This window comes from Mus caroli, unplaced genomic scaffold (assembly GCF_978045245.1).
Source record: "Mus caroli unplaced genomic scaffold, Mus_caroli_1 scaffold_14, whole genome shotgun sequence".
Lineage (NCBI taxonomy): Eukaryota > Metazoa > Chordata > Mammalia > Rodentia > Muridae > Mus > Mus caroli.
The window spans coordinates 100,347,423-100,374,062 of NW_028227269.1; the positions used below are offsets into that span (position 1 = coordinate 100,347,423).

The 26,640-nt window shown below is 49.2% G+C and overlaps 1 protein-coding gene across 2 annotated transcripts in view; it reads left to right on the forward strand.

Moving 5' to 3' along the window:
* Slc24a4 (solute carrier family 24 member 4) overlaps positions 1 to 26,640 on the forward strand; it is a 142,240-nt gene that overhangs the window by 92,110 nt on the left and 23,490 nt on the right. Inside the window, exons 4-12 of one of the 2 annotated variants that reach the window (XM_085830625.1) lie at positions 1,791 to 1,865; positions 4,669 to 4,753; positions 5,726 to 5,829; positions 6,574 to 6,648; positions 10,187 to 10,212; positions 11,981 to 12,034; positions 13,468 to 13,610; positions 17,833 to 18,002; positions 22,144 to 22,348. In XM_085830625.1, the coding sequence (XP_085686751.1) occupies positions 1,791 to 1,865; positions 4,669 to 4,753; positions 5,726 to 5,829; positions 6,574 to 6,648; positions 10,187 to 10,212; positions 11,981 to 12,034; positions 13,468 to 13,610; positions 17,833 to 18,002; positions 22,144 to 22,348 (937 nt within the window). The remainder of the gene's footprint in view (positions 1 to 1,790; positions 1,866 to 4,668; positions 4,754 to 5,725; positions 5,830 to 6,573; positions 6,649 to 10,186; positions 10,213 to 11,980; positions 12,035 to 13,467; positions 13,611 to 17,832; positions 18,003 to 22,143; positions 22,349 to 26,640) is intronic. The other variant, XM_021179008.3, reaches the window with a different exon arrangement.

Consider the following 26,640-nt stretch of genomic DNA (forward strand, 5'->3'; position numbering starts at 1 on the left):
GGCCAACAAAGCAGGAAGGGGCAGGGCACACATTCCAGAGAGTTCTCCAGCAGATGTCCTGATTCAGCTCATTTGGGAAAGATACTCCTTCCCTGCCTCCATGGATACAGCGTCAGATCCTGAGGCTCCAGGCTCCATCCCAAGACTGTCCCTGCATTCTGTGGAGCAGCCCCAGGCAGTGTCCTGCTTTGGATTACATGCTGAAATAGTGTGCAGAGCATGGGAAACCCACGTAGCCGTGTGTCATAAGGAGTGCGACCCAGACAGAGGTAACTGAGTGAGTGGAGGAGAGGCCCAGAGCAAGGCATCAGAAAGGAGTGAGGTTCCCCACCTCTCTGGGCACTGTACCCCAGAAGCCTGCCTAAGTTCAGCCAATTGCTACTCTTCTGAGTCTGCTTTCCGGGGCTCAGGGAGGCTCCCTCACATAGGTACTGCTCAGCAGATCAGCCCTTAGCGCCCTCAGCACCCCTGGACTCCTCAGACTCCTCAGATGTTTGCCTCATCCTTCTAATCCTGCCTGGGACTTTCCAGGACCATTGCCACCATGTCTAGGACTACCAACTCCCAGCCATCTCATTAGCATACTGTAGCACTATAGAGATCCTAAGGGCTCTAGGATGTGTGTGCCAGTGACCAGGGACAGAAACCATATATCCTCTCTCTCTCTCTCTCTCTCTCTCTCTCTCTCTCTCTCTCTCTCTCTCTCTCTCTCTCTCTCTCTCTCTCTCTCCCTCTCTCTCTCTCTCTCTCCCCCCCTCCCTGTATGTGTCTATGTGTGCATGTACTCATGTGCACATGCATGCTTATGGAGGCCAGAGTTCTATATCCAGTGTTTTCCTCAATTGTGTTTCCCCTTATTTTTTGAGACAGCATCTCTTACTGAACCTGGGCTTACCATTTCAGACAGACTGGTTGTTCAGCAAGCTCCTAGGGTCCCCCTGTCTCCACTCCAGGAACATGCCCCTGCACCCACATTTTACACAAGTGCCGGGGATCTGAACCCAGGACTTTATGTTTATACAGCACATGCTTTGCCAACTGAGCCATTTTCCCGGCTCTTCTCTCTTAGTATTTGGAATACAATCTTACTATGTAGCTCAGGCTGGCTTAGAACTTGTGACCTTCCTATGCTAGCTTTCTAAGGGCCGAGATTGCAGGCATGCGCCACCCTGTCCAGCTCAGAATCAATCTTTCTTTCTTTCTTTCTTTCTTTCTTTCTTTCTTTCTTTCTTTCTTTCTCTCTCTCTCTCTCTCTCTCTCTCTCTCTCTCTCTCTCTCTCTCTCTCTCTCTCTCCCTCCCTCCCTCCCTCCCTCCCTCCCTCCCTTCCTCCCCCCTCTCTTTCTTCCTTCCTTCCTTCCTTCCTTCCTTCCTTCCTTCCTTCCTTCCTTTCTTTCTTTCTTTCTTTCTTTCTTTTGTATTTTTTTGTTTGTTTTTTGGTTTTTGAGACAGGGTTTCTCTGTGTAGCCCTGGCTGTCCTGAAACTCACTCTGTAGACCAGGCTGGCCTCAAACTCAGAAATCCACCTGCCTCTGCCTCCCGAGTGCTGGGATTAAAGGCATGCACCAGATCTATATTTTAGACTCTGCGACAGTGCTGAGATAAAGCACAGACCCAGCTCAGCATTCGATTTCCCATCTCCAGGCCTCAGTTTCCTTATCTGTCAGGGAGGGTCTGGAGAGATCTAGTCTCTGCGGCTGAAGCTTTCCAAGAGGCTCATCCACCAGTGCTTCTGCCCACAGCCTGGTGTGGGCACAAGGGACTCTCACTGAAACCTGCCTTCCATCCACAGGCTCTCTATATGTTCTATGCCCTGGCCATCGTGTGCGATGACTTCTTTGTCCCATCCCTAGAGAAGATCTGTGAGGTACGTGACAAGGACCTGGAGGCCCCCCACAAAGCCCAGGGATGCCTAGGGGAGTGTGATATGTGAATGACAAGGACAAGAAGGCCAGATGGGACAGGAAGCACTCTGGTGTGGAAGATCATCACAGTGCCACCTCCAGTCTGCTCTGTAGCCACACCTCATCCTGACAACACCAAATCAACTTCAGTGATAACATTCGGTCCTCGGCAGAAGCCGTGGCCCATGTGAAGTCACCCTCCGGGCCATCATTCCCTAGAAACCATGCGGTGTGAGCCAAATCTGGCCAGCAAGGGAGCAGGCAAGCCTGTGACTGCACAGGCACATTCCCTAAAACCACAGGTGGCAATGACTGAGGAGATCTGTGTTCCCTAAGTGCTCCCCCCGGCGGACACTTAGCCATGGTGACAGGAGTCCTCTCTGTCCCACATCTTCACAGTGTTCTCCCTTTTGCTAGTTTGTTAATTCATTTTCCCTTTTCCATATGCAAGAGCCCAGATTCCCTCTGTGCTCCACAAGCATGGGGGCGGAGCTTATTTGCAGCTCTTACCATGTACAGCCCCTTGGGGATTTGCACCCCTTGCCCTTTGAAGTCACCCAGCTCTTTGAGGCCATGTTGTCATGTTGAGAACAAGTGGCTCCTAGGGACAGGTGCCCACCTTCCGTTCAACTTGTTTCTGGACACAACATAGTAAGAAGGGGCTATTTTTTGAACTTGGGCCCCCCAGACTGTGATCTGGCAGGAAGATCCCCGCCTTCCTATCCCCTGACTCTCCCTCTGTTTACCCTTGCATCCCTTCAGATGGAGCATGGAAGGTTAGTATAGAGGGGTCTTTCTCAGGACCCCTAGAGTGGAGGCTGGGGCACAGTGGTTCCTGCCAGGGTGCTGTGGCTGCCTCTGCTTCCTAGAAGTTGCCTCCACCTAGGAAAAACACAGCCCTGGGTCCTAGCTTGTGTGAGTTAGACCTTTGCCTCTCTGACAAGATACCTGACAACTAATTTATGGAAGAAGATACTTATTTAGGCTCATGATGCCAGGGGTTTAAGTCCATGATTGGCTGGCTCCATTGTTTCTAGGTTGTGTGAGGCAGACGTTGTGGGAGGAAGTGGTAGAACAAAGCTACCCATTTATGGTGGCCAGAATCAGACACTGAAGAGACAGATATTGATGATGAATTATTACACCAAGAACACACTCCCAGTGACCCACTCTTTTCTCTAGGTCCCACCTCCAAAAGTTTCCAGTGCCTTTAGATAACAGCATCAAAACTATGACTCCATCGGTGACTTAATTCACTGATGAGGCCAGAGTCCACTCTCTCCAGTCACTTCCTGAGGCCCATCTCTGAATACTAGGGCACTGGGAATTAAACCTTTAACCCAGGAGCCTTTGGGAGATCGCTTATATCAGACTAATGTATACTGAGCACACATCCAGGCCCCTCCTAGGCTGATAGTTTGGGAAAACCATAAAAATAGGTTTGGGGCCTCTGACCTCAGGGCTGAAAGATACCCATGGAAAGTGGGCTGGGGTGGCAAGCATTGAGGATGCAGGTGATGTCAGGGCTACCTGTGGCCATGAGGACAGAGCGTAAGTTAAGGGTGGGTGCTGGTCCTAGTCTTTAAGGACCTTAGATGTCTAGGAAGTTAAGGGGTGGAATGTCACTGTTGGGGAGAGGCATAGCAGGGCTTCCTGGAGAAGATGATATTTGTACAGGCTGGAGCAGTGGGAAGCACGTTCAGCAAGCAGAGAAGAAAGGGTTCTAGGAAGGAGAGTGCAGGCCAAAGCCAAGAGGTAGCAGAACAGCAGGCAGCATGGCCCTAGTCCTGCAGAGGTGGCTGCAGTGCCGGGTGGGCATCTCTACAGAGCATTCCCTTTGTCAGCATTGAGATGGTAGCACTGACCCCTTAGGGAGCAGTGCTGAGTCCCTAGCCTATATGGAGCCCAGAGCTCTGATCCTTCTGTAGCTAACTGACCAGTGGGGAGAAGATGCTGGTCCAAACTTCCTGCCGCACTCCAAAGCCCAAGCTGCCTAGGGCTACCTAGATCCTCTGTCTTCCATTTTGGATCAGATAGTGGGCCCCCAAGGCCAGAACATGACCTTGCTGAACATGACGGACTCATACAAAATGTTCCTAGCTTTGTCCCATGCAAGTTCAATCCTGGGGACAGACTCTGAGAGTCTGCCATGGAGAAACATCTAGAATACAGGAGCCAGGAAATGTCTTGGGGACCCAGGTCCCACAGCCTCAGGATAGCTTCTAGAACCTGTTTGTGTACCACTGTCTACTCCAACGCCGCCTGTGAATCACAGAATCTATTTCAATAAAAGTAGAGCCTTCTTGCCTTAGAAGGTAAGGAAGCTAAGAGGGTGGATTGTCACTGTTGGGGAGAGACATAGGAAGGCTTCCTGGAGGAAGATGATGTTTGTACCTGCCAGAGAAGTGGGAAACACATTCAGCAAGCAGAGGGGAAGGGGTTCTAGGAAAAAGAAATTCTTCTCAGGTGGATTCTGAGAGGGTATGGCTGGCCCTGGGGATGCGGGGAAGGCTTCCTCAAGGGTTGTGGACAGGGCTCTTGGAGCATAAAGTAAATGAAGAGAAGGCAGATGGGTCCGAGGGAAAGGGCACACTGAAGCCTGGAAGAGGGGTATCGGGTGTGTGCTTTGGGCAGAGAAGCTCTGGCTATGGTGCCGGGCTCAGATCCACACTGTGTCACTGAGAGCTTTCTGCCATCCACCTGCCCAGGGGCTGCATGCTCCCCTCCCTTGTCACAGCCCAGTTGCCTGTGTTCTCTTTGTTTCAGAAACTTCATCTGAGTGAAGATGTGGCAGGTGCCACCTTCATGGCTGCAGGAAGCTCAACACCAGAGCTGTTTGCTTCTGTCATTGGTAAGGTCATTGATAAAGGCAGCTGGGGCACCGTGCAGAGAGAACCAGGGCTGACTGCCCAGGGCAGTGGGGCATTTACCAGCTCCAAGTCTCCGTTTCCTCACTTGTAAACCCAAGGGGGTCAGAGGGACAGGAAGTAGATTGGTGATTTCTTAGAATGTGGGGTCCTACCAAGCACTGGGCTTCTTATGAGATGAAAATGTCCTAAAATTAGATGATAGCTTTGATTATATAATTTCGTGGATCTGCCAAACTGCTGCATCATTAGACATGTGAATTATGTCTTCAATAACGTCATTCAAAAACATGGACGGGCTGTAGAGATAGCTCAGGGGTTAAGAGCACTGACTGCTCTTCCGAAGGACCTGCGTTCAAATCCCATCAACCTCACAACCATTCCAAATGAGATCTGACGCCCTCTTCTGGTGTGTTTGAAGGCAGCTACAGTGAATTTAGATATAATAAATAAATCTTTTTTAAAAGGGGGAGGGGCTGAGAGATGGCTCAGTGGTTAAGATCACTGACTGCTATTCTAGAAGTACTGAGTTCAATTCTCAGCAACCACATGGTGGCTTACAACCATGTATAATGGGATCTAATGTCCTCTTCCGGTGTGTCTGAAGATAGTTACACTGTACTCATATAAATAAAGTAAATAAATCTTTTTTAAAAATGGGCTCTGGCCACTGAGATGGCTAAACCCAGTAAAAGTGCTTGCTGTGCAAGCCTGAAGACTTGAGTTCAATCCCTCATACCAAGGGAGAGAACCCACTACTGAAAACTGTCCTCTGACAGGTGCTACCACACACACACACACACACACACACACACACACACACACATGCAAAAGCACACACACCATATTAACGATGATGATGATGATGAAACATTTAATTTGATAAGTACATGGAAGGAACTGGTTCCCAGGGCTCCACTCTGTCTGGCTTCACCATTATCTCTTTCATATTCCAGGTGTGTTCATCACCCACGGAGATGTTGGTGTAGGAACGATTGTGGGCTCTGCTGTGTTCAACATCCTATGTATCATTGGAGTGTGTGGACTCTTTGCTGGACAGGTCAGTGGGTTTTTTTTTTCTCTCTGCCTAGCTGATCAGTGTCTTGTAGGATGCGAGTGAGTTTCTCCCATAGTTGGGGTGACAATAGCAACACCCTAATGAGTCTGGTCATGTCACTCTCTGTGGCTTGGAGAATATCTATGTTCTCCTCTAGACCCGTGGCCTCTCCTGTGAAGTAGCCATAACACTCTTTCCTGTATATCAGTGTGAGAGCCTGAAAAGCTGGAGTCATGGTGGTGGGCCTGACCAGTTTATGGGTGGGCATTCATTCAACAGCAACGGCTATTTAAGAAGGGCCTTCCTGGACCCTGGTTTGAGTGAGGGCTTGCAGCTACCTGGGCTGCTCACCTCCTCTGCAGGCACGAGGCTAGCTGTGATCAGACTCTATTTTACACGAGACCAGAGTCTTAGGCTTGTCTCACGGAGGAAGATGGCCAAGACCTACCTCTTGCTCAGGACAACAGAGGTAGGCAGCTGATGAGACATGGTGCTGCTTCAGGTCTCTACCTTAATGCCAGCTCTTGCTATGAAATATGCCTGGCCACCACTCCAGAGGAGTAGGCCTCAGTTTCTGTTTTCCCCACCCCTGAGAACTTTACTGGGTTCTGTTGTCTTCACCAACTGTAGCCAAGAGCTAGAGGTATCCAGGGAAGCACCCTGAGGCCCATCCTTCTGCTCTCTGGGAGGCTGGCCCCATTCCCAGCCTTGGCAATAGCAGCTGACGACTTCTCTCTGACATGGCAGGTGGTGCGGTTGACGTGGTGGGCTGTGTGCCGTGACTCTGTGTACTACACGCTCTCTGTCATTGTGCTCATTGCGGTGAGTCACCCCTCACACATAAGTGTTGGGTGGGTCAGGGCCCTGTGAGGGCATGGGTACCTGCCTGTCTGTCCTTGACCCTATGACCAGAGGGTTACAGTACCAACAGTGGGATGTGTTTATCTATCTGTCTGTGTTCACATTGGCTCCTCACACCTCTACCCATACTATGGCCTTTCTAAAGACCTCATCCTTGGTTCCTCACAAGGAGACTAAAACCAGGACTATTTTAATGATTAAAAGCTTCAGTCAAAACAAAAACTGTTGGGGAAATTCAAATATATACTCACATGAGGCCCTCCCAAGCCTACATTGAGACCCACCCACTCATTGAAACAGACCTACTCAAAGGAAGCAAGTTTGAAGCTGGGAGATAACCCTAGATGCTCAGGAGACTGTGGCTAGAGGACTGTGATCACAACCAACCTGGGCAAGACGGGGTGACCGTATCTCAAAATTAAAAATATAAAAATGTGCAGGTGCAGCTCAGAGGTCAGGTGCTAGCCTAGCAGGTGCAGCTCAGAGGTCAGGTGCTAGCCTAGCAGGTGCAGCTCAGAGGTCAGGTGCTAGCCTAGCAGGTGCAAGGAGGGCCTGTATTCAATACCACAAAGTAAGTACAAGCAGCAAGTTTCTGGGTTCTCTGTCCTGCACAGCAGGAGAGGGCCACCTCAAAGCTATCAGGCCCCCAAGGTCTGGGATGGTATCGTGGCCCATGCAGTGAAGCACTGTTTGGTGAGTACCAACCCCAGGGGAGCAGTTTTGATCCTTACACTAGTGGATAAGGGCCTGTGGTATGCTGTGGATTTCAAGAAAATGTGTGACCGTTTTCTATCTTTCCAGTTGCAGGGGTATTACTACCCTTATATTGATTATCTACTGCTTCGTAATGAAGTTCCCCCAAAGCTGGGCATGGTGGGGCACATAGACAGTCAAGGGTCAGAGGTACCACAAGAGGAACACTAGTCCCAGGCCAGTCTTGGCTATTATAGTGAGATGCTGTCTAGGAAAAAACTATTCCCCAAACCTAACAGCTGAAGACAGCAAACACTGAACCTTGGAATGACACATCTGAGGTGACACATCTGAGGTGGCTGAGCTAGGAGGAGAAAAGTCTCAGGACATACATAGGAGGACATACTCAGGAGAGCGTCTTCTCCAGCAGCACTCATGTGACTGTCAGCTGACCTCCAGGCCTAGCAGGCCACTGTGCCATAGTTGTAGTTTGCAATGCTCCTGCCCTCTCAACAAAGGTGAGGAGGTAAGAAGGCCAGGTTACAAAAGGCTGTGTGACCTCTACCTTGGAGATGGCCAGGAGCCAATCAGCAGGTCGCCACAGTGTCCAGAAGGAGAGTGATATGAAGCACAGTTATCAGTGGGATTTCTGAGGGCAGCTCAGAAACTTCCCACCACGCTCAACAAATGACATCAATAGGAGAAACAAGATACCTATGTGAAATTTCATAAGATAAATCCACAGCACCCAAAATATACCATAAATGGGCAATAAAAACAGCTCATAAAAGACTGACGTTCTCTTGGTAATCATTTTGGCAGAAAGTCACTGGAATATCTAATGATGTCATCTGTTGCCTGCTCAGAAACTCTCAGCCCCACTCCCTCCGCTGCAAATGCAGACTGGTGCCAGTATTTGGGACTTAGCCACAGGGGTGGTGCTCCCCTCCCCCCCGACTGTGATGTCATTTCCCAGAGAGGGAGTGATTCCTTATAGACCTCTAAATGACCAAAGAACATTCTTCAGTTTTCAAAAGGGTGAATTTCCCTGGTTGTGAATTAAATATTCACATTAAACACTTGGATTTATATAGACAATAGAGTTAAAGTCAAGGTCACTGTTTTTCTGTTGCCTACATACTTATTACATATTTTATATTTCCATTATCTACTATAGATGTTTTATCCCAAGTGTGAGGAAGCTTCACAGTGTAGAACTGTCTTCACATCTTCTCACATCCCTGCTGCCATTGCCTGTAAAAATACCTGTATCCCTCCTTTAGGCTGTGTAAGCTAAAAATGTCCCTGGAAAAGCCTCTGCAATTCTCCCTCTCCCTCTGTTGAGTGGCCGTCCTCAGAGCCTTGAGTCCAAAAGGCTCCCATTGATGCCTGGCTAGGAAGCATGAAGTGGCTTCCTAAAGCAGAGCCTATGTGCAGCCCACTGTGACAGACAGTAAACCCAAGCCCACACAGTAGCTTCCCCCTCTCCTTCCTCTTCTGGTACCTTATCTAGGGACCCTTTGTTTCCATGGTCAGGTTGGTAGGAGCAGCCCTGCCACCTCCTCCTACACTGGGCCGTGGAGTCTCCCTCTTCCCTTGACCTCAGAGTATCCTTCATTTGTGTCTGGTCCCAAAGATGTTGGATGTGAGGCGTGTTAATTAAAGTTGTGTAGAAAAAAAAAAAAACAATAAGAGACAGATAGATCAAGTGATAGGTAGATGAAAAGATGAATGGATAGATGAATGGGTGGATGGATGATGAATGGGTGGGTGGATGGATGAATGGATGGATGGATGGTTAGGTGGATGGATGAATGGGTGGGTGGATGAATGGATGGGTGGATAGATGGGTGGGTGGGTGGATGGATGGATAGATAGGTGGAGATGTATTGGGGAATGGGCTCAAGTGATCTTTGATCATGCCACCTGCAAGCTGGAGACCCAGGGAACTCAGTAACATTATCACCCATTGTTAGGCCAAAACCTTGAGAAACCATGGCACCACTGGCTTAAGTTGTAGAGTTAAAAGGCTGGAGAACCTGGAAGGAGAAGGAATGGGGTCATATTTACCATTCGGTGGCCTTTTTGCTGAGTCTTCTGCTAATTCGGTGGCACCCACCCATCTCGAGTAAGCGTGGATCTTCCTTTCTCCGTCCACAGGTTTAAATGCCAGTCCCTTCTATGAACACCCTCACAGACCCACCAGCAATAATATTCTGTAAACTATCTGGGTGCCCATTAATTTGGGCAAGTTGACACTTAAGATAACCTGTGTGCTGAATTCTATCACTGTCCCTTGATCTCTTACCCCATCCACACATCACACTCTGTCTTCATTTATACAGCTGGACCCTCCACCTTTGGAATCCAAAAGGGGGTTTCTCTTTGTTTTTAAGAAAACTACCCCTATGCCACACACATGTGTGACATACATATAGGGACAGGTGTATAGGGACAGGTGTATAGCTGCATCTTTGCTGTCTGCATTCTCTTGAATTTTACCAACTCTGTTCTAGTAACAGGGGAAGCTCCTACCAGGTCTGCCCCAGCAACTACCTGACCTATAATAAAACATGGGCTGTCTCTCATGGGATGACCACACTGAGCCAGCAGGCAGGAAGCATGTGTTACAGCCCAACTTCCCTAGGTTCATACTAAGGGAAGGACAGCTTCCACGGTTGAGAAACTGGGAAATGCAGAGATCGAAGCCTTACATGAGGCCAGTGCGTGATAGATCCAGGTGCCCTGGAGCCTGCCCTTTTCTTCCCTTGTAATAAGTGTATCCCTCTTTTCCTTTGCTTTCTAGTTCATATACGATGAGGAAATTGTGTGGTGAGTCTTTAACTTTGTTGTTGTTGTTGTTGTTGTTGCTAATTGCTAGTCTCTGTGTATGTGGGGTTACTGAATCATTTTCAGATTTATTTTTGCAAACATAGATTTGCTAGCTTATGGGAGTGACATCATTCTAAGCAACCTTGCCTTTGTCCTATTAGAGTGACAGTTGTGTCCCCCCCAAGGTTTCTGCCCTGCCTGCTATCAAGATACACATCAAACTAAACCCATGGGGGCAGTCAGACTTTATACAAAGATAAGCAAGAGTGAGACTGGGCCTGTCATAGGCCTGTGTCTGGAGCGAGAGGTAACAGAGGTGTCCTGGCGAGGCAGTGAGTGAGGGATAGGGTCTCAGATGCCACTGAGGCAAAGATGTGTCATGCAGAACACATCGGAACCCTCCCTCATGACTTGTAGAGGAATCTAGCTTAAAGATCTGACTACAAAAATCAAGGGGCTGGAAAATGCCTATCTCACAAGCAATGAGGACCTGAGTTCAAATCCCCAGCACCCACATAAAAAGTCAGGCATGGTGGTACACATCTTGATCCCAGCACTGGAGTGGCAGAGACAGATCCCTAGGGGCTCTCTGCTGTGGATGAACTCTCGTTTCAGAAAAAAAGACCTGCCTTAAAAATGAAAGTAAATGATTAAGGGAACTACCCAGTACCAACCTCGGGCTTCACATCACATACCTGTGGCTGTGCGTTTGTATGCACATAGGCACATGCATACACATCAAACCAGGACAAATTATAAAATAATGTTATAAGAAAATACAAGGGCTCATCTCTGTGACCCTGAACAGGAACCGAGTTTCTTATTCGAGAGTCATAAACTATGAACTTCTGAGGAACAAGTTGTTGGTTCTTCTCTCTGACTCCATGGGTGTGTTAGCATCTCGGTTCACGTGCCGTACAATTACCTGGTGGCTGGCACAGTCCAGAATCTGCATCCTGAAGGAGACAGCTTCTGAGAATTCACTAAATGACTGCTGAGAGCAGCCATTGCTTGACAGGAGTAACTGAATGCCTGGTACCCAGAGAATCCTGGTGAAAGTCCACTCCTGGCCTCATTTTCTTCAGCTGTGGATAGGTTGGGATGGTGGGCCTGAGATGATCGGTAGGTCCATATCTGGCCCACAAACTGCATGTTAGCCAAGGAAAGGCTCCCAACATGATTGGCCATGCCCAGTATGCAGAGGCTTTAGCGCATTGTCAGAGAAGCAACAAAATCTTTGTGGCTTCTCAAGTTTGCCATCACAGGTACAATCTCACTCCCTACACACATAGCTTGTGGGTTTGGGCTGTGCCTCATGGATGGTCCCAGAGGCTTCTGTGCCATCACCATGCCCCTTGCCCAGGGATTGGGCCTCTTCCTGCCTGCCCCCATAGCCTCTCTAGTCGTTGACCAGACTCTTGAATGGACCCAGGTTCTCTTGGGGCAAAAGCCATGGAATTTTCCATCTGGGGGTGATAGCTGGGGGTGGGGCTCTCCTGATTCATGTCGACCCCTGTAAATGAGAAGGTCCAGACTCAGCCTTCTCTCAGTTACCAAGGGGACTCTCAGTGATAGATCAGCCATATGGTGTCCCACCTGAATCGCAGGGACGGGAAAGTGAGGCTGCCCTACCTTACCACTAACCTTGACCATGCAGCCCCAGCCTGTGGGCACCATGGCCTCCTGTGCTCTAACCATATTCATTCATTCTCTCTCTCTCTCTCTCTCTCTCTCTCTCTCTCTCTCTCTCTCTCTCTCTCTCCCCAAGGTGGGAAGGCCTGGTGCTCATCATCCTGTACGTGTTTTATATTCTTATCATGAAGTAAGTGACCTCTCCCTTTCTTTGAGACCTGGAGGTCCCCTTCCCTCCATACCCTACTCATGTCGTTGGTCAGAATAGGGGGTACCCTCCATCTCATCTTCTGATTCCTTTGAGGCAGCCTTCATTCTCTATGAACACCGTTCAGGGGCATCCAAAGTGGGGACCTGGCTCAGGCACTGGTCTTGTCTATCCTCAGGGTAGGGGACAATGCTGGGTGGCTGATATAGGGTCGTTAGATACTACACTCTCAAAATGATTCTCCAGCAAGGACCTATATCCCTCCCTATTCTAAGCAACTCCCCTGCCTCGGGGTAACCACTCTTCTGCTGTTTCAATGAGTCTAGTAACTCAGTACCATTCTCAAAAGGCAGTGTAAGCCCTGCTCCAGGTTTTACCAGCTGCCACGTGTCAGGACCACTGCCAATCCCAGCAGCAGGACCCCACTCATAACTCTTGGGATATAAGCCCTGTGTCCTGGGTTGGGAAACCTTGAGCTACTTGGGAAGTTGCCTGGGTCTAAACAGCCTTAAAGCTGCCCGTGAGGAAGACTAGACAGCTGTGAAGGTGAAGTCCTCACATGTGCTTCAGCATAGACGAACCTTACAAAGATCACCAAATAGAAGCAGCCATTCCCAAAAGACCAAATAATATAGGAGCCAGTGTTCGCGTGGTATCTAGAAGAGTCAAGTTCATGAAGACGCGTGGATGAGAGGTCAGAGAGAGGCAGGAGTGAGTACTGCCTGGCTGTTGGGATGATGGAAAAGCTGGGAAATACTAATGGTGGTTGTGTAATAAGTACCATCAACCTCACCAAAGCTTCTCCTGTGTAATTAAAATGAAGGACAGCTCCATGGGTGCTAGGAGAGTCCTCACCTTTATAGAAAACATAGTAGATAAATATTTCACAAAGTGGGAGATTAAAGTGTCCAGCAGGAGAATTCAACAGTGACTATCTTTCTTCTTAGTGAACAGCCAATAGAGAGACCTAGAGATGGAGAGTCACTCTCTTCTCTCAGGGGATGGCTGTGCTGGCAGTGCAAGAGTGACATGGGAGGTAGATGGTCACCAAACAGCCTGCTTGAGAAACAGTTACTTCCTGGGAAGGGAAAGCATGAGGGTGCTGCCTCCCTTGAGCCTGCTCTGAAGGCTGAGCTGATTTGCCTTTATTAGGGTACACTTGTAAGGAGCATTAAGCACATTGTCTGGGAGGCCTCTGACACCCCCAGGAGGACATTCCGAGCTCAGTAGAAGCAAGTGCCTCAGACTGGACAAGATCCCAGAAGTCTTGCCAAGAAACCCCTCAAGCTCAGTTAGAGAGCCTCCCTGGCTACCCTTCATGTCCAGTGCCATGTTGACTGGTGCCCCACCCACCTGGTAGGATGGGACTCCCTCCTCCTGCCCAGCTCTAACCTCCTGCCTTACCTGACACACAGGTACAATATGAAGATGCAGACATTTTTCACAACCAAACAAAAGAGCATTGCAAATGGTAACCCGGTCAGCAACGAGCTGGAAGATGGTAATGACCTCTATGATGGTAGCTATGACGACCCTTCTGTGCCATTGCTGGGGCAAGGTAAGGCTGAGCAGACAGGAGCTGTGGACCCTTGTGGAAGACCCACACACACATACCACACCACACACACACACACACACACACACACACACACACACTGATGTCATATACACCCCCAAATGAGGAGAGGAGACCCACATTGGAGATGCTGGTCAGATTGACATTCACTTAGATGAGAAAGGATAAAAAAGAAAGTCCCCTAAAAACAAAAAATAGAACATGAATTTCATCAAAGAAAAAAAAAATTCATTCTTCCAGGGGCAGGTGGGAAGCTTGGTTGACTTTAGAGATACAGTGTTGTCTCTGCCCAAGAGAAGAGCCCCAAACAGGAAGCTGAAGTGACAGTGCCTAGGCCTCTCTGTACCTCTCCAGCACCAGGCTCTGTCCTTGAGAAATCCATCCCGGAAACTCTCTCCTCCTAGGCTGTGAACCCTTGCCTAGAGGGACACCAAGGCCTGGGAAAACCATCCTCAGAGCTTCACAGGCAACCCAGCCCAACCCAGAGGCCTGCTTGGAGGCCCACTCCAATGAACCACCTTCATTTCCTAGCTCCTCTGGGAACTGGGGGCCTCCAGATCCTGTCTGCTTGCTCTCAGCCTTGGAATTGTCTTGATCTGAGAATTACTTCCTTGGATATATCCTCAATTCTTGAGAATCCAGTCAGTTGTCCAGTAACATCCATGATACAGCTGCCCCACCCAGAGCAGCATTAAAGCCTGAGTGGTAGGTACTTGTGATAGGAAAAGGAAGTCCAGGGCTACGTGGCTTCCTTGATCTACCCCAGGCATCTTCCACCCTTGGTACTCAGTGCCCCAGGCAAGTCTCAATGTTTTGTAGGGATCTTTAACTCCCTTGTGGTATCAGGAGTGGGTAGGCTCAGGTTCTCCTTGCCTGTGGTGACAGCTAAGGAACCTCTCTGTTCCTCAGCCCTCTCTACACCTCTGTCCTGGGCAGAGCAAGACAGAAATTTCCTCTAGGGTGCATTTTGCATAAATGTCTTCTGTCCTGTCTTGGCTATTCCCAAGAAGAAGGTATTTGTCACAGATGCTCCACTGAGTGGTACACCTTTCTACATGAAAGGAGGAGGCTCACAGAGTGGGAGAGGGGACCCAGTTCAGAGGAGTCCACTTTAGCTGCTGGAGGCTCACCAATGAGGGATGGCCAATGAAGTCCAGATCATGGGGATAAGGGTGTTACAAGTGTTTCAGCCCAGCAATGTGTCACAGAGAGAAGGTTGTAGAACAACCCCCGCTACAGGAAGGCTCTAACATTGGCCACCGTTTGGGATTCCAACCTCCATAGTCACAGGGTTCTGAGGTACCCATCGCAAGTCCCACAGTCTGACAGGATAGAGGCTGCCCTGCTCAGCATGTATGTAGTACTTACTGGAAGCTCCGTCGAACCTTGATGGCAAAGAAGAACGATCTGATTGGACAATCAGGATGCGCCCACTTCCTGATGCACTGCCCAAGAGTTGCCTCCTGTCCTGAGGCTGCCAGTGGATGCAGAACCCTGGTGCCCTGTGAGAGGCACTCCTCACGTATAATAGGATCCTCAACTCTGACCTTCCCAGGAAGTGCAGGCTCCCCACACCAGCTGCCCACATACATGGCCCTTCTCCGAAGCTCTGTGGTATTCTTATCACTTTTATATGCGGTGGCAGAAGGTTCTCCATGGGTTATCACCACCTTCCCCACCATCTCTAAGTCCAGAGTAACTTCGAGAAAGTTGGAAGATTGGTCAGAAGGACTGAGGGAGAAGTGAGTCCCCTACACTGCTTCTTAAACATTTACAGGAGAGGCCATGGGGGGAGAGGTCCCAGAGGGTTGGATAAACGAGGCACAGTTCTTAGTTTCTGGGTTTGAAGAAGTCTCTGCCTAGACGTTGTAGTCTCAGTGACTACATCTGGTCTTTACCATCCCCAGAAAATACTCCCTGAGGCCATTTGCAATTTGCTACCCGTAATGTCCCCTGAATAGAGTGGTTACATGGGAGGAAGACTACACAGTAATGCCCAGGACTGAGATGACCAGAACTTTACTCTTTGCCTTTCTAACATTGTTGCTGTGACAGGAAATAATGTCACTTTCTTCCCCCTTCCTCAGCTTCCTGGCAGGTGGCTCTCAAGCTGCACCACAGAACAAGATGTCTGAATTGCCTGCTGATGTTTCAAGGAGTCCTTTGGGCTGAGGGTGTAGCTCAGTGGTAGGGTGCTTGCCTAGCACACACAAATCTCTAAAAAGAATGAATAGGACATGACCTGCTTTCCCAACCCTGCATTTCTCATATAAAATCCAAGGCTGAAAACGCAGGTTCTTTGTAGAGGAAGCAGGGAGAAGCCCTTTTGTACTTCAATATTCTTAGACACCAGGTAGCTCAGCCCACTGCTTCAGTCTCCTGATTGGTTCTCCAGTGGCCTTGTTCACAACTTAACAGCCAGGTCTACCTGGCCACCAGCTGCCATCTTGGATGAAGCTGATCATGCTCAGAGATCTCCCAAGGGGCCCTTCCAAGCTGCCCTGGTATTGGACACAACCTAGGTTTGGAAAGAGAAGGGAGGGGTAATACTAGCCTTAGATGGAATTGCCAGGAAAACATCTTATAGTTTTCCTCTGGCCTACCACTCTCAGCTTGGGCATGCTGGGGACAAAGGAGCCAGGTGTCATGGCTCCTGCCTAACAGGCCCTGCAGGCTTTCTCCATTCGGTAACTGTCATGAGACTGGTTCTACAGAATGGAGTATGGCACACCTGCTGCAGGGGGTTGCGGGTGCCCCTCCCTCTGGCAACCCATAGCATCGAGGCTCCCTGTGGAAGGAGCCTGCTACTAACACCCTCCTTCATGTAACCCCACCCCTGGCATCCCTGGCACCAGCAAGAGCTCTGCCCCCAGACTCTGCCGCCGCCGCACGCTAACCCGCCTGTGGCCATCTGTGCCGGCCTCTGTGTCCTTAACTCTTCTTCTAAATTGTAAGTAATCTGCTCTCATCCTGGCCATAACACACGCTTTTAAGCAGTAAACACAATCCATGAGCCCAAGCCGCACACCGTCCGCCTCTGTGGAGGCTAGTGTCCACCTCGGACAGGTGCACAGGGGCCCCCAGCCAATTCTAACCCACTCGCCTCCTGTCTGCTGAGCCTTGCTGCCTGAGTGGGGTGTTGTGTATGTGAGTGTGTTTGCAGGGGCAGGGAGGGCTGTTTGCTGTGCATTTTGCTAGATTTTATATCACTAACTTCTGCATGAGTTTGCCCTTGGAATCTGCTCACTCAGCTCTTCATGCAGGACACCGTGGGATCTGGTGCTGGGTGCAGGGGGAACAGCCATATCTGTTTTCTTAGCCCCTTGGAGGGGACATGCTGCCTGTTTCAGGGTGCTGTTTCATGCGTGGTTTGGTCACTAGACTTTCCCTAGCACCTGCAGTGCTGTTCCAAGCTCCTGGAGACACTGGCCCAGGACTGGACCTTATGCTCTGTCTCTCAAAGGAAAAGAAAAGGCACCCAAGCACCCTGGAGGGTGCCAGGGTTCATCACAAACATTGAGCCCCAACTGCAGCATGTCCTCAGATGAACAGGCTGGATCTTTGATGTCTAGTCTAGGGCCTGGGGCCAAATTTTTGGCCACCTCACTTGTCAGAGGCAGCCACCCCATAGCAATGAGGATGGCTAACTTCAAGGCAGAGCAAAAGGTTCTGGGAAAAGTTAGAATGATACTGGGCGCTGTTTCCAAGCATTTTCCACTCCTGAAGATTCTGATTGACTTAGAAAGTGTTATCTGAATCTCTAAAAGTCAAGGTGGTGGTGGTCCTGTCTCCACCTGTCAGGTGGACATTTCCAGTCATGAGTGGCAGATGCAAGCACCTGTGTATTGCATAGATAGGCTGTCCCAGAGTCCTAGACAAGGCACTGAAAGACCCTTGCAGCCAGCCAAGGCTGAACTCTGGAAGAGAGAGACCTCAGAGAGTCAGGCAGCAACCATGGAAAGGCCAGGCATAGTGCATCAGCAACAGTTTATCTGCTAGTTCTGTCTAACTTATGGAATCATAGGTATTACAGAAGTAAGCCACACTTTAAGGGGAAAAGCTGAAGCCAGGTCTCTGACCTCAGGGAAGCTGCCACCTGCCAAGCCCATAGCCCTAAGATGTTGGCCATGACAGGAAGTTAGTCACCATCACTAGGGCAGTGTCCTCCAAGGGGCCAACACTGATCATGGGGTATGCTCTACAGTGAAGGAGAAACCTCCCTACGGCAAAACCCCCGTGGTTATGGTGGATGAGATTCTCAGCTCCAGCCCTCCCAAGTTCACCTTCCCTGAGGCTGGCCTGCGCATCATGATCACCAACAAGTTTGGGCCCAGGACTCGACTACGGATGGCCAGCAGGATCATAATTAATGAAGTAAGTTAACCCAACACATGGGTTCAACCTGTAACCTACAGATTGCATGTGGGTATGTGGGTAGCTATGGATGCAACCCAACATCAAACTTTAACCTTGCTTAAAATTTGTTTTGGTTTTGTTTGTTTGCTTGTTTGCAATTTTTTCTTGTCATTCAATCACATGGTTCTCAGGCATGAACTTTTATAGATGACAACACCCATCATATTGTAGAGTTAAAAAGTTGGGCACATTAGCTGTACCGACTGGTTTTATGTGTCAACTTGACACAAACTGAAGGTATCAGAGAGAAAGGAGCTTCCCTTCAGGAAATGCCTCTATGAGATCCAGCTGTAAGGCATTTTCTCAATTAGTGATCAATGGGGGAGGGCCCATTGTGGGTGGTGCCATCCCTGGACTAGTAGTTCTATAAGAAAACAAGCTGAACAAGCCAGTAAACAGCACCCTCCATGGCTACTACATCCATTCCTGCCTACACGTTCCTACCCTGTGTGAGTCTCAGTCCTGACTTCCTGTGGTAATAAACAGCAACGTGGAAGTGTAAGTTGAATAAACCCTTTCCTCCCCAACTTTCTTCTTGGACATGATATTTTGTGCAGGAATAGAAACCCCAACTAAGACACTGGCTATACAGAAAGTGAGTGGCCTTGGGTGGGTCTGGCTCTCCCATGAGCCCTATCCTCTTAGGACTCTTTGTAGAATTGCAGTTATGGGAGGACAGAAGGGCAGAGGCCCGTAAGCAGAAAGTAGAGGAACCCCACCCCTGAAGTATTTCAGTATTTGTCAGTCGCTAGAGTTGAGCTAATTGGAGAATGGAAACCTTCAGTATGGGGTTTTCTTCACAGTGTTAATTAGAGAGGGAACTAAACATGAACACATTGCTGGTCTCTGTGGACTGTGACCCTTGAAGAATTGCCAGTTGTCTTAGTGTTCTATTGCTGTTCTCCATGACCAAAGAAATTTATAAAAGGAAACATTTAATTGGGGGCTTGTTTCCAGTTTCAGAGGATCAGTCCATCATCCTGGCAGGAAGCACCGGCAGCAGGCAGGCAGGCATGGTGCTGGAGAAGGAGCTGAGAGCTTACATCTCATCCACAGTTAGAGGAAGGGAGAGAGACAGAAAAACAGAGACAGAGTGATCCTGGGCCTGGTGTGAGCTTTTAAAACAGTTATTAACCTTTTAAAACAGTTTTTATAGTCTTTGCTATGGGTGGGATACAAGTCATAGCACAGGGGGAGGCAGCTGGGCTGCAGAAGCTCCTAGAGGAAGACTCCCTCCTAAAACAGCAGGGGACTGGATAGCTTAGGAGAGACACAACTCAAGGTTCCCCCACCCAGCACTTTCCTTTAAGACTTCTACATTCTTGGGGTCAAAGCCTACCCACAGTGACATGTCTTCTGTGACAAGGCCACACCTCTTAACTCTCCCCAAACAGTTCCACTAATGGGACCTAGCATTCAAACAGGTAAGCCTATGGGGCCACTCACCTTCAAAGCACCATGCTGATGAGTGGAGATAGCTCCTGCAGAATTTTCCTCATCACAGCTGCTGCTCTGGGTGTATCATTTGAAAACGTAGCCATAAGTTGTCTATCACTCAACCAGACTGCAAAGATATGGTCCATTGCTCAGCAGCTTAGCCTGTTCCCTGGCCTGGCTTTCTAAGTGCTTTCTAGGACTTGCTGGCCTCATTCTCAGAAGCAAGCAGTGGCCAGAGGACTGGGACTGTGGAAATTCATAGCCAGCACATGGATGTCTGCAAAAGCGTCATTCCCCAGTGATTAAAGCTTGTCTCCCTGGAACACTTTAGGCTTTGATTTACTGCTAAGTGAATCATCTGCATGGAACGTACAAAAAGCAGGGAAATGGAAATGCCTTCTGGGTTTGAAATCATCCTGGTCCATATTAGTGACATTTATCTCAGGAAATTTTTATGGAATCCTGCCCATTTTTCATAAGCATGAGAGTAATACCCACAGGGTGCTGGAGAGGTGGTGGTAAATAACTCTGAAAGATTGGGAGCGATGGCTTTGTAGTGTCTTTTATCACACGAGGATTTGAGGTTGTTTGTTTGAGACATTTAGACTGGTCTTGTCCTCAGTGTGGTTCAGGCTACCCTGAATCCTCCTGCCTCTGCTTGGGGCTGGGCTTACAGCTATGTGCACCACACCAGGTCTGAGTACCAGGCTTTGATGAGCTGCTAAATACAAGCTGTTGTACCACAAATGTTTTTTGTGTTGCTGGGGTTGCCCTGCTCTGTGAGGCAGCCTGGGAGCCACAGAGGCTGGGCTCAGGAGAAAGGAACTGAGTTCAAATCTCACACCCACCACTCAGTCTCCTTGGCTTCAGTTCCTCAGACAGGATGCTCCATCCACATGCACTGGAGGATTGTGCCTAGCCTGAGCAGTAATTTTAGGGGCAGTCATCATAGACTGGAAACAGTTGAAAAGCAAACACAAAATACTCAGTTTCAAACTTGTTTATTGAGACACTCCAAGGAAATAGCTTGGTTGGTAAAGTACCTGTCATGCAAACACAAGGACCTGAGTTTAATCCTCAGAGCCCACATTTTAAAAGCCAGACCTGTTGGCCTGTGCTTGCAGTCCCAGCACAAATGGCAGACAGCTCCTGATGTTAACCCAGTGTCTTCCACATGAAGGGTCACCCGTTGCATGCATACCAAGGCATGTGCTGTGCACATACACCTTCATCTGCATGTACACATGAATGTGCACATGTAAACACACACTCACTCACCGTTGTATACACAATATGCAACACTGTAGTCATTTCTTTAATCATTTTGATGATTTATTTTTAATTTTACTTATTTGCATATGTGGGATAAGGTGTGATCCTCTGTCGATTCTGTAAAGCCAGAGCTGCAACCCTCCCCAGTCAACTCGTTCAACCTGCTGTGGAGTGATGGCTCTTGCCTTTATAACTCTGTCTCTGCACAGATAGGTCTTCTTATATTTGTTTTTTGTTTCTTTGGGATTTCATAGATGGTTTTTAGTTAAATCCCTGCTAACTAGACAAATGCTGCATGTGTAGGCACGAATATGAAACAAAGGCCTCTTTGCTCTTTCTGGTGAACTAAGTAAATATTGAAGACTGTGGGGGGAAAAGTTGAGAAGTGCCCCTCACCCTAACACACACACACAATGCTTTTCCTGGTTTAGGAGTCTTTGTCTCAAACCTATATGAAGGCAGTTCTTCAGAGCAAGGGTGGGCCTCCATTATGAATGGTAATGGCTCCCCTGTGAGACCACCAGGATAGGTGCTGGACACCACATTATGGAAGTTTACTCAGGCCACAGCTCCTTTCCTGAGTCTCTTGAAGTGGTAGGAAAATTTGAATGTTACTGTGGAATGCCTGTGAAACGGAATGAAACCACAAGTAGGAGCAAGGTGAAAAACTGAGACGGTTGTAGAGAATGTGAAGCCCAGACTGGCCGCAAAGTTACTATGTAGCCAAGCATAATCCTTGAACTTACATCCTACTTCCCTTCCCCTTCCCCTCCCCCCTCCCCTCCCCTCCCCCCCTCCCCCTCCTCCTCCAAGTGCTGGGGCTATAGGCATTTTCGACCAAAATCTGGTTTACTCAGTGTAGGGATCACCCAGGACTACATGCGTGCTAACCGGTACTCTGCCAGCTCGGCTACATCCTCACCCCTGTTGATTTCATACAATATGCCTTCTGTCTGGGCCTGTGTTCAATGAAGCCCACAGACTGAGCAAGTGAGACCAGCCAGGCTGGAGTGGCACCAAAGCTGCTTTTTGTCCTTAGCTGTGGCAAAGGTGTGGGGCGGGGGAGGGTATAGCTTTGGTGGAAGAGGCTGGCTTTGGAGAGTGCATTCATAGGGCATGAAATGAGACACAGAGAGACAGTCCATTGACGAACAACCTAGTAGGAAGATGTTTTGCAGCAGTGTTTGTTGGAGAAACGCTGACTGAAACTAGATTCTGTACTAGCACACACCCAGAGTGGTTAAAGTGGAAAGGACTGACTACGGCGAGCGTTGGCAAGGGTAGGAGGCAACTGATGTGTGTGTTAAGAGTGGGGAGATGGTAAGAAAGAAGGCATCATGTGGTTCTGTGCCACTCAGCCTGGTGTCTGTCTTGCCTCCTGTCCCCACAGCGACAGAGGTTGATCAACTCAGCCAATGGTGTTAACAGCAAGCCACTGCAAAACGGGAGACATGAGAACATAGAGAATGGAAATGTTCCTGTGGAGAACCCTGAAGACCCACAGCAAGGCCAGGAGCAGCAGCCGCCACCACAGCCACCACCCCCAGAGCCAGAGTCAGTAGAGACAGTCTTCCTGTCACCCTTCTCAATGCCTGGTGAGTCTGGGAGTGCTAGTCCTCTAGCCAGGCTTCTGGGGGTGACATTGGGATCATGCCTAGGTCATCAAGATGGAGACCCTGACCCTGGAGTGGTGGAGGACTGATACAGAGGGGTGCCATTGGGTCACTCCAGTGCCCTAATGTACTGGATAAACAGCCTATCAGTATTACAGGTAAGAATTAGGTAGATGCACACAGTATTGAATGTGGTTGGAGCCTGAGGGAGAGAGAGGCAATTTGGCGCTCAGGAAGCACCAGTAACTTCTTGTAACCACACATGAGTGCTATGGGCCCCTGGTTAGTCTTACAGTAGAAAACACCAACACGTAATATGGTTTTTATGGACACCAATGGCAAGGATATGAACCAATGAGCAGGGAGGTGTTCCATCGCATTGAGGCAGAGGTCAAAGGTAGATGGCATCAGGTGTCCTGTGCTGTCACTCTGATTCCTTTGAGACACGATCTGTCACTGAACCTGGAACTAAGCTGGTGGCCAGCAAGCCCCAGTGATCTTCCTGTCCCTGCAACCTCATACAACTGCATCTGGCTTTTCATGTAGGTACTGGAGATTCGAACTTAGGTCTTCCTGCTTGCATAGCAAGCACATTTATCTGCTGAGCCATCTCTACAGTTCTCCATGAACACTCTTATACTCTCAGTTTCATGTGCAGGACAGTTTTGCACACATGCGCGACCTTACTTTCAGACAGGATATTCTAAGGTGGTAACTGCTTCTTCCACAGGTCACTTGACACAGCTGGGTGTACTTTCTCCCGTAAATAAGTCAGATCAGACCACAAGCATCCACCTATCTCACTTGGAGTCTTTCCTAAAGGTCTAGGGTCACCTAACTGCTGGGTCCATAAGGAACATGTCTGTTCTCTCTCTCCTGTAGCCTCTGCTCCAGCTACACCGGCCTCCTCAATGCCATCCCTCAAACACCGCCCCCCAGCCCCACCCCCACACACTCCTACCTTGGTACCTTCACACTGCACTTCACTGGAGTGTACTTGCCTCAGTTATCTATATGACTTCCAAGATCACCTCTGTTCCAGTGTCACTGTATCAGTGTGGGCTTCCACGTCACCTTATAAATACTTCATATATATTTTTTTATCCCGAGTGTCTCCTCCCACTATCAGTCCCTTGGGGGTGGGATCTCTGGCTATTGATGCCCACCTGTATCTCGGCATATTTGCATATTTGGAAGTCTGCAGAGTGAATGAAGTCACTCTGTGAAGTCACTCTGTCTGTGAAAGGCTCCAGAACCCACTGTGTGTGCATTCTCTGTCCTCAGCCTTCCATGAACTCTCTGGTGTCCTCTGTGAGACCCAGAGTCTCAAACACTGGACTCCATTCCTGGGCATTCTATCCTACTGCCCACTCTTCTAAGAGGTAGCAGAATTCTAGAACTTTCCAATCCAGAGCTTCATATTTTTCTAACAAAAAGTCTGTGCTTAACATCTCACTAAACGCCCACCCTGCATTGTCCCCATCTGTGTAGCTGGCCTGGGCCTGCCAGTCTGGGCCCCTGGGATAGCTATGTCTGGAGATGCAGACTCTCCTGGGACCATAGACTTCCCTAGAGTTTCTGGATTAGAAAACCTCCATGGTATGTACCTTCCTGCAGCTCCAGGGCTTGTCCTCAAACTCAGGGACTAGTTCCAAGTCCCAAGCAGGGCCTGGTGGGCACATGTGTTCCTGCTTCTCTGGAGCCCAGCCTCTGTGACTCTCAGGCTGCCTTACAGAATAAGTTAACTCAAGCAGCTGGAAACATCTGTGGTACCAACAGCCCAGGGATTTGTCTAGATCAGGAATTGCTAGCCCTGATCAAGCACCGTTTCTTTTTCTACCAAAGATAGACCCCCAAAATGACATCTGCTTCCTTACTGAGATCTCTGGGGAGATTAGCCTTGAGGGTCAGCCTTTCCAGGCCCCCCTCTGCCATCCAGATGGCCAATGGAAGTGATGTCTGTACCGCCAGTGAGCTTCCCTGCACCTCCATGGGACCCACAGTGTATGCTCAGCCTAGTTGACTGGTCAGGGTGAAGGCCACACTAATTTGGTAGGAGTTATTTCTGAATTATCTGCGACCCTGAAAGCCAAGAGATGAGTGGTCTTCTCCAGATCCAAGGTCCCCGTACTGAGGTTCTCCTTAGGACACGCTGAGGAGGAGGATGTCCATAGAGCAGGGTCCTAAGAGAGCAGCACATACCTCTAGGGCAGGTAGACTGGAATCGGCCCTAGGTTTATAAGAGACTGGGGCATGAGCCTTGGATTCCATCTGGAGCGCCACCTTTACAGCCCTATGTCATCCTACCGCTAGTCATGATCCTCTCCTGTGTCTATAGGGTTAAGCCAGGGGACACAGGGCTATGGTCATCAAAAAACCAATGGGGCAAATGGTGTTGGAGCAGGACCACAGTAAGAGAAGCAGACTGGAATCTGTGATGACTGTCCCTTGTGACCTATGCACTGACAGATGGGTATAGACAGCTCTGTGCATCCATCTACCACTCCTCTCTGACCTCTCCATTGACAGCCTGGTCCTGAAATACCCAGGAACCTATGGGAGAGACACATAAAAGTCAGTTCTTGCTCTGTAAAGTGGGGCAGCCCAGTGAAAGGATGACTTGTTTCCATTCCCTCCAAGCCTCGAATGTGGCAGAAGTAGAACAGCCCTTAGGACCTGCCCCTCTTCCCTACATCCAGCGATGTAGCTGTGGGGTCTCCAGCTGCCTGCTGGGTGGCTGCTTTGTGAACTCTCTATGAGCCCTTTGGGGAGCCGGTGACCTTCCTCTGTAGTTGGCCCCCTTTCTTTCTTGGCTCCAGGATGTCCTTGGGTCTGTGGCCTTGGCCTAGCCAAGAACAACAGCTTCCTGAGGTTCCCCTCAGTTCCATGCTCAGGAACCTGCCTGCTTCCCATATCCAGGGAGAGCTTCCTTTGTGTTCAGAGGTGTTTACAGGGTTGCCCGTGGAAACCACAGTGTCTCTTCCTCCTCTCTGGGAGCAGAGTAGCCATGGAAACAGGACTGGGTGGTGGCTGTCCGGCTAGGTGTGGACAGTGACCTGGGCCAGGGGAGGTGGAGGTGGAGGTTCACAGGCAGTTAGAGGAAGCCAGTAAATCCCACACCCATGACCTCAGTTCAGGGTTTTCTTGGTCTCCTTTCAGCTTAGGGCCTGTGGTAGCTCTGAGCTGCCCTTAGAGGTGCCTGAGGCTAGTGCTTTCCTCACAGGTGCCCCTTAGTAATTCCAGGGACAGGCACCTTTGGAAGGGGAAAATGCTGTCCCTGGGGTCAACTGGCAAGCAATGTGGCATATCAAGGACTCAATCAGCCATATCCATGCTTCTGTGTTGTTTCTGGAAGGCTGGGGTGAATTCTGGAGTCCTCAGTCCTAGATTTGAAATTCAGCCCTGCCTCACGCCAGCACCGTGACCCGCCATCATGCCTCACTTTTCTGATCCACTTTCCTACTGAATCGGCATCCACAATGCACGGTGCTGGCACTTACCTATGGTACTACGGTAATAGCATCAGGCCTTGTACCATCTAATGCACAGTAGGCACTCAGAAGAACTCATGTGTCCTGTAACATGTTTTACCCACATAGTGTGTGCTGTACCCATCCACCCTGATTCGACCACATGCAGTGTTCTAGAAAAGTCACAGGCCCCAGAATTCCCGTGGGCCTGGTTTTGCTGCCGTTTTGAAAGTCAAAGGAAGGAAAGAGCCTGAGTACTTGTTACATGCCAGGTACTGGGCTACAGGCAGTCGCAGACACTTGTCCTGGTCATGCAACATCTGGGCACCGGGCTCTATTCTGGCCTTAGGGCTGCAGCGGGGACAGGGCAAGCAATGATCACTGTTCCCTGGGAGATTCCAGGCTTGCAAGGCTAATATGGGTCAATGACCACATGGTGTGTTTTCTATTATGCATGTCCAATCTGTGTGTAGCCCCAGCTAGCTGTGAATGCAGCCATCACAAAATCTACCTACCTAAAACATTGAAGCTATTAAAAAAAAAAAAAAAAGGCAGTTCTCAGTCATGGATTTTATAGATAATAGCATTGTGTTGCAGAATAACCATAAAACAAAATGAAATGAAGTGTGTGCGCGCATGTGTATGTGTTTATATGTGTGTGTTCTCATAACCAATGGGCTCTAGGTTAGACAGACCTGAGATTTAATGTATAGCCCAATAGAACTCTACTTTGTTCACTATGGCTTAAGGGAGCCAAAGGGCTGGCCACCCCTGTTATAAATGCCCTCCATCCCTCACTATATC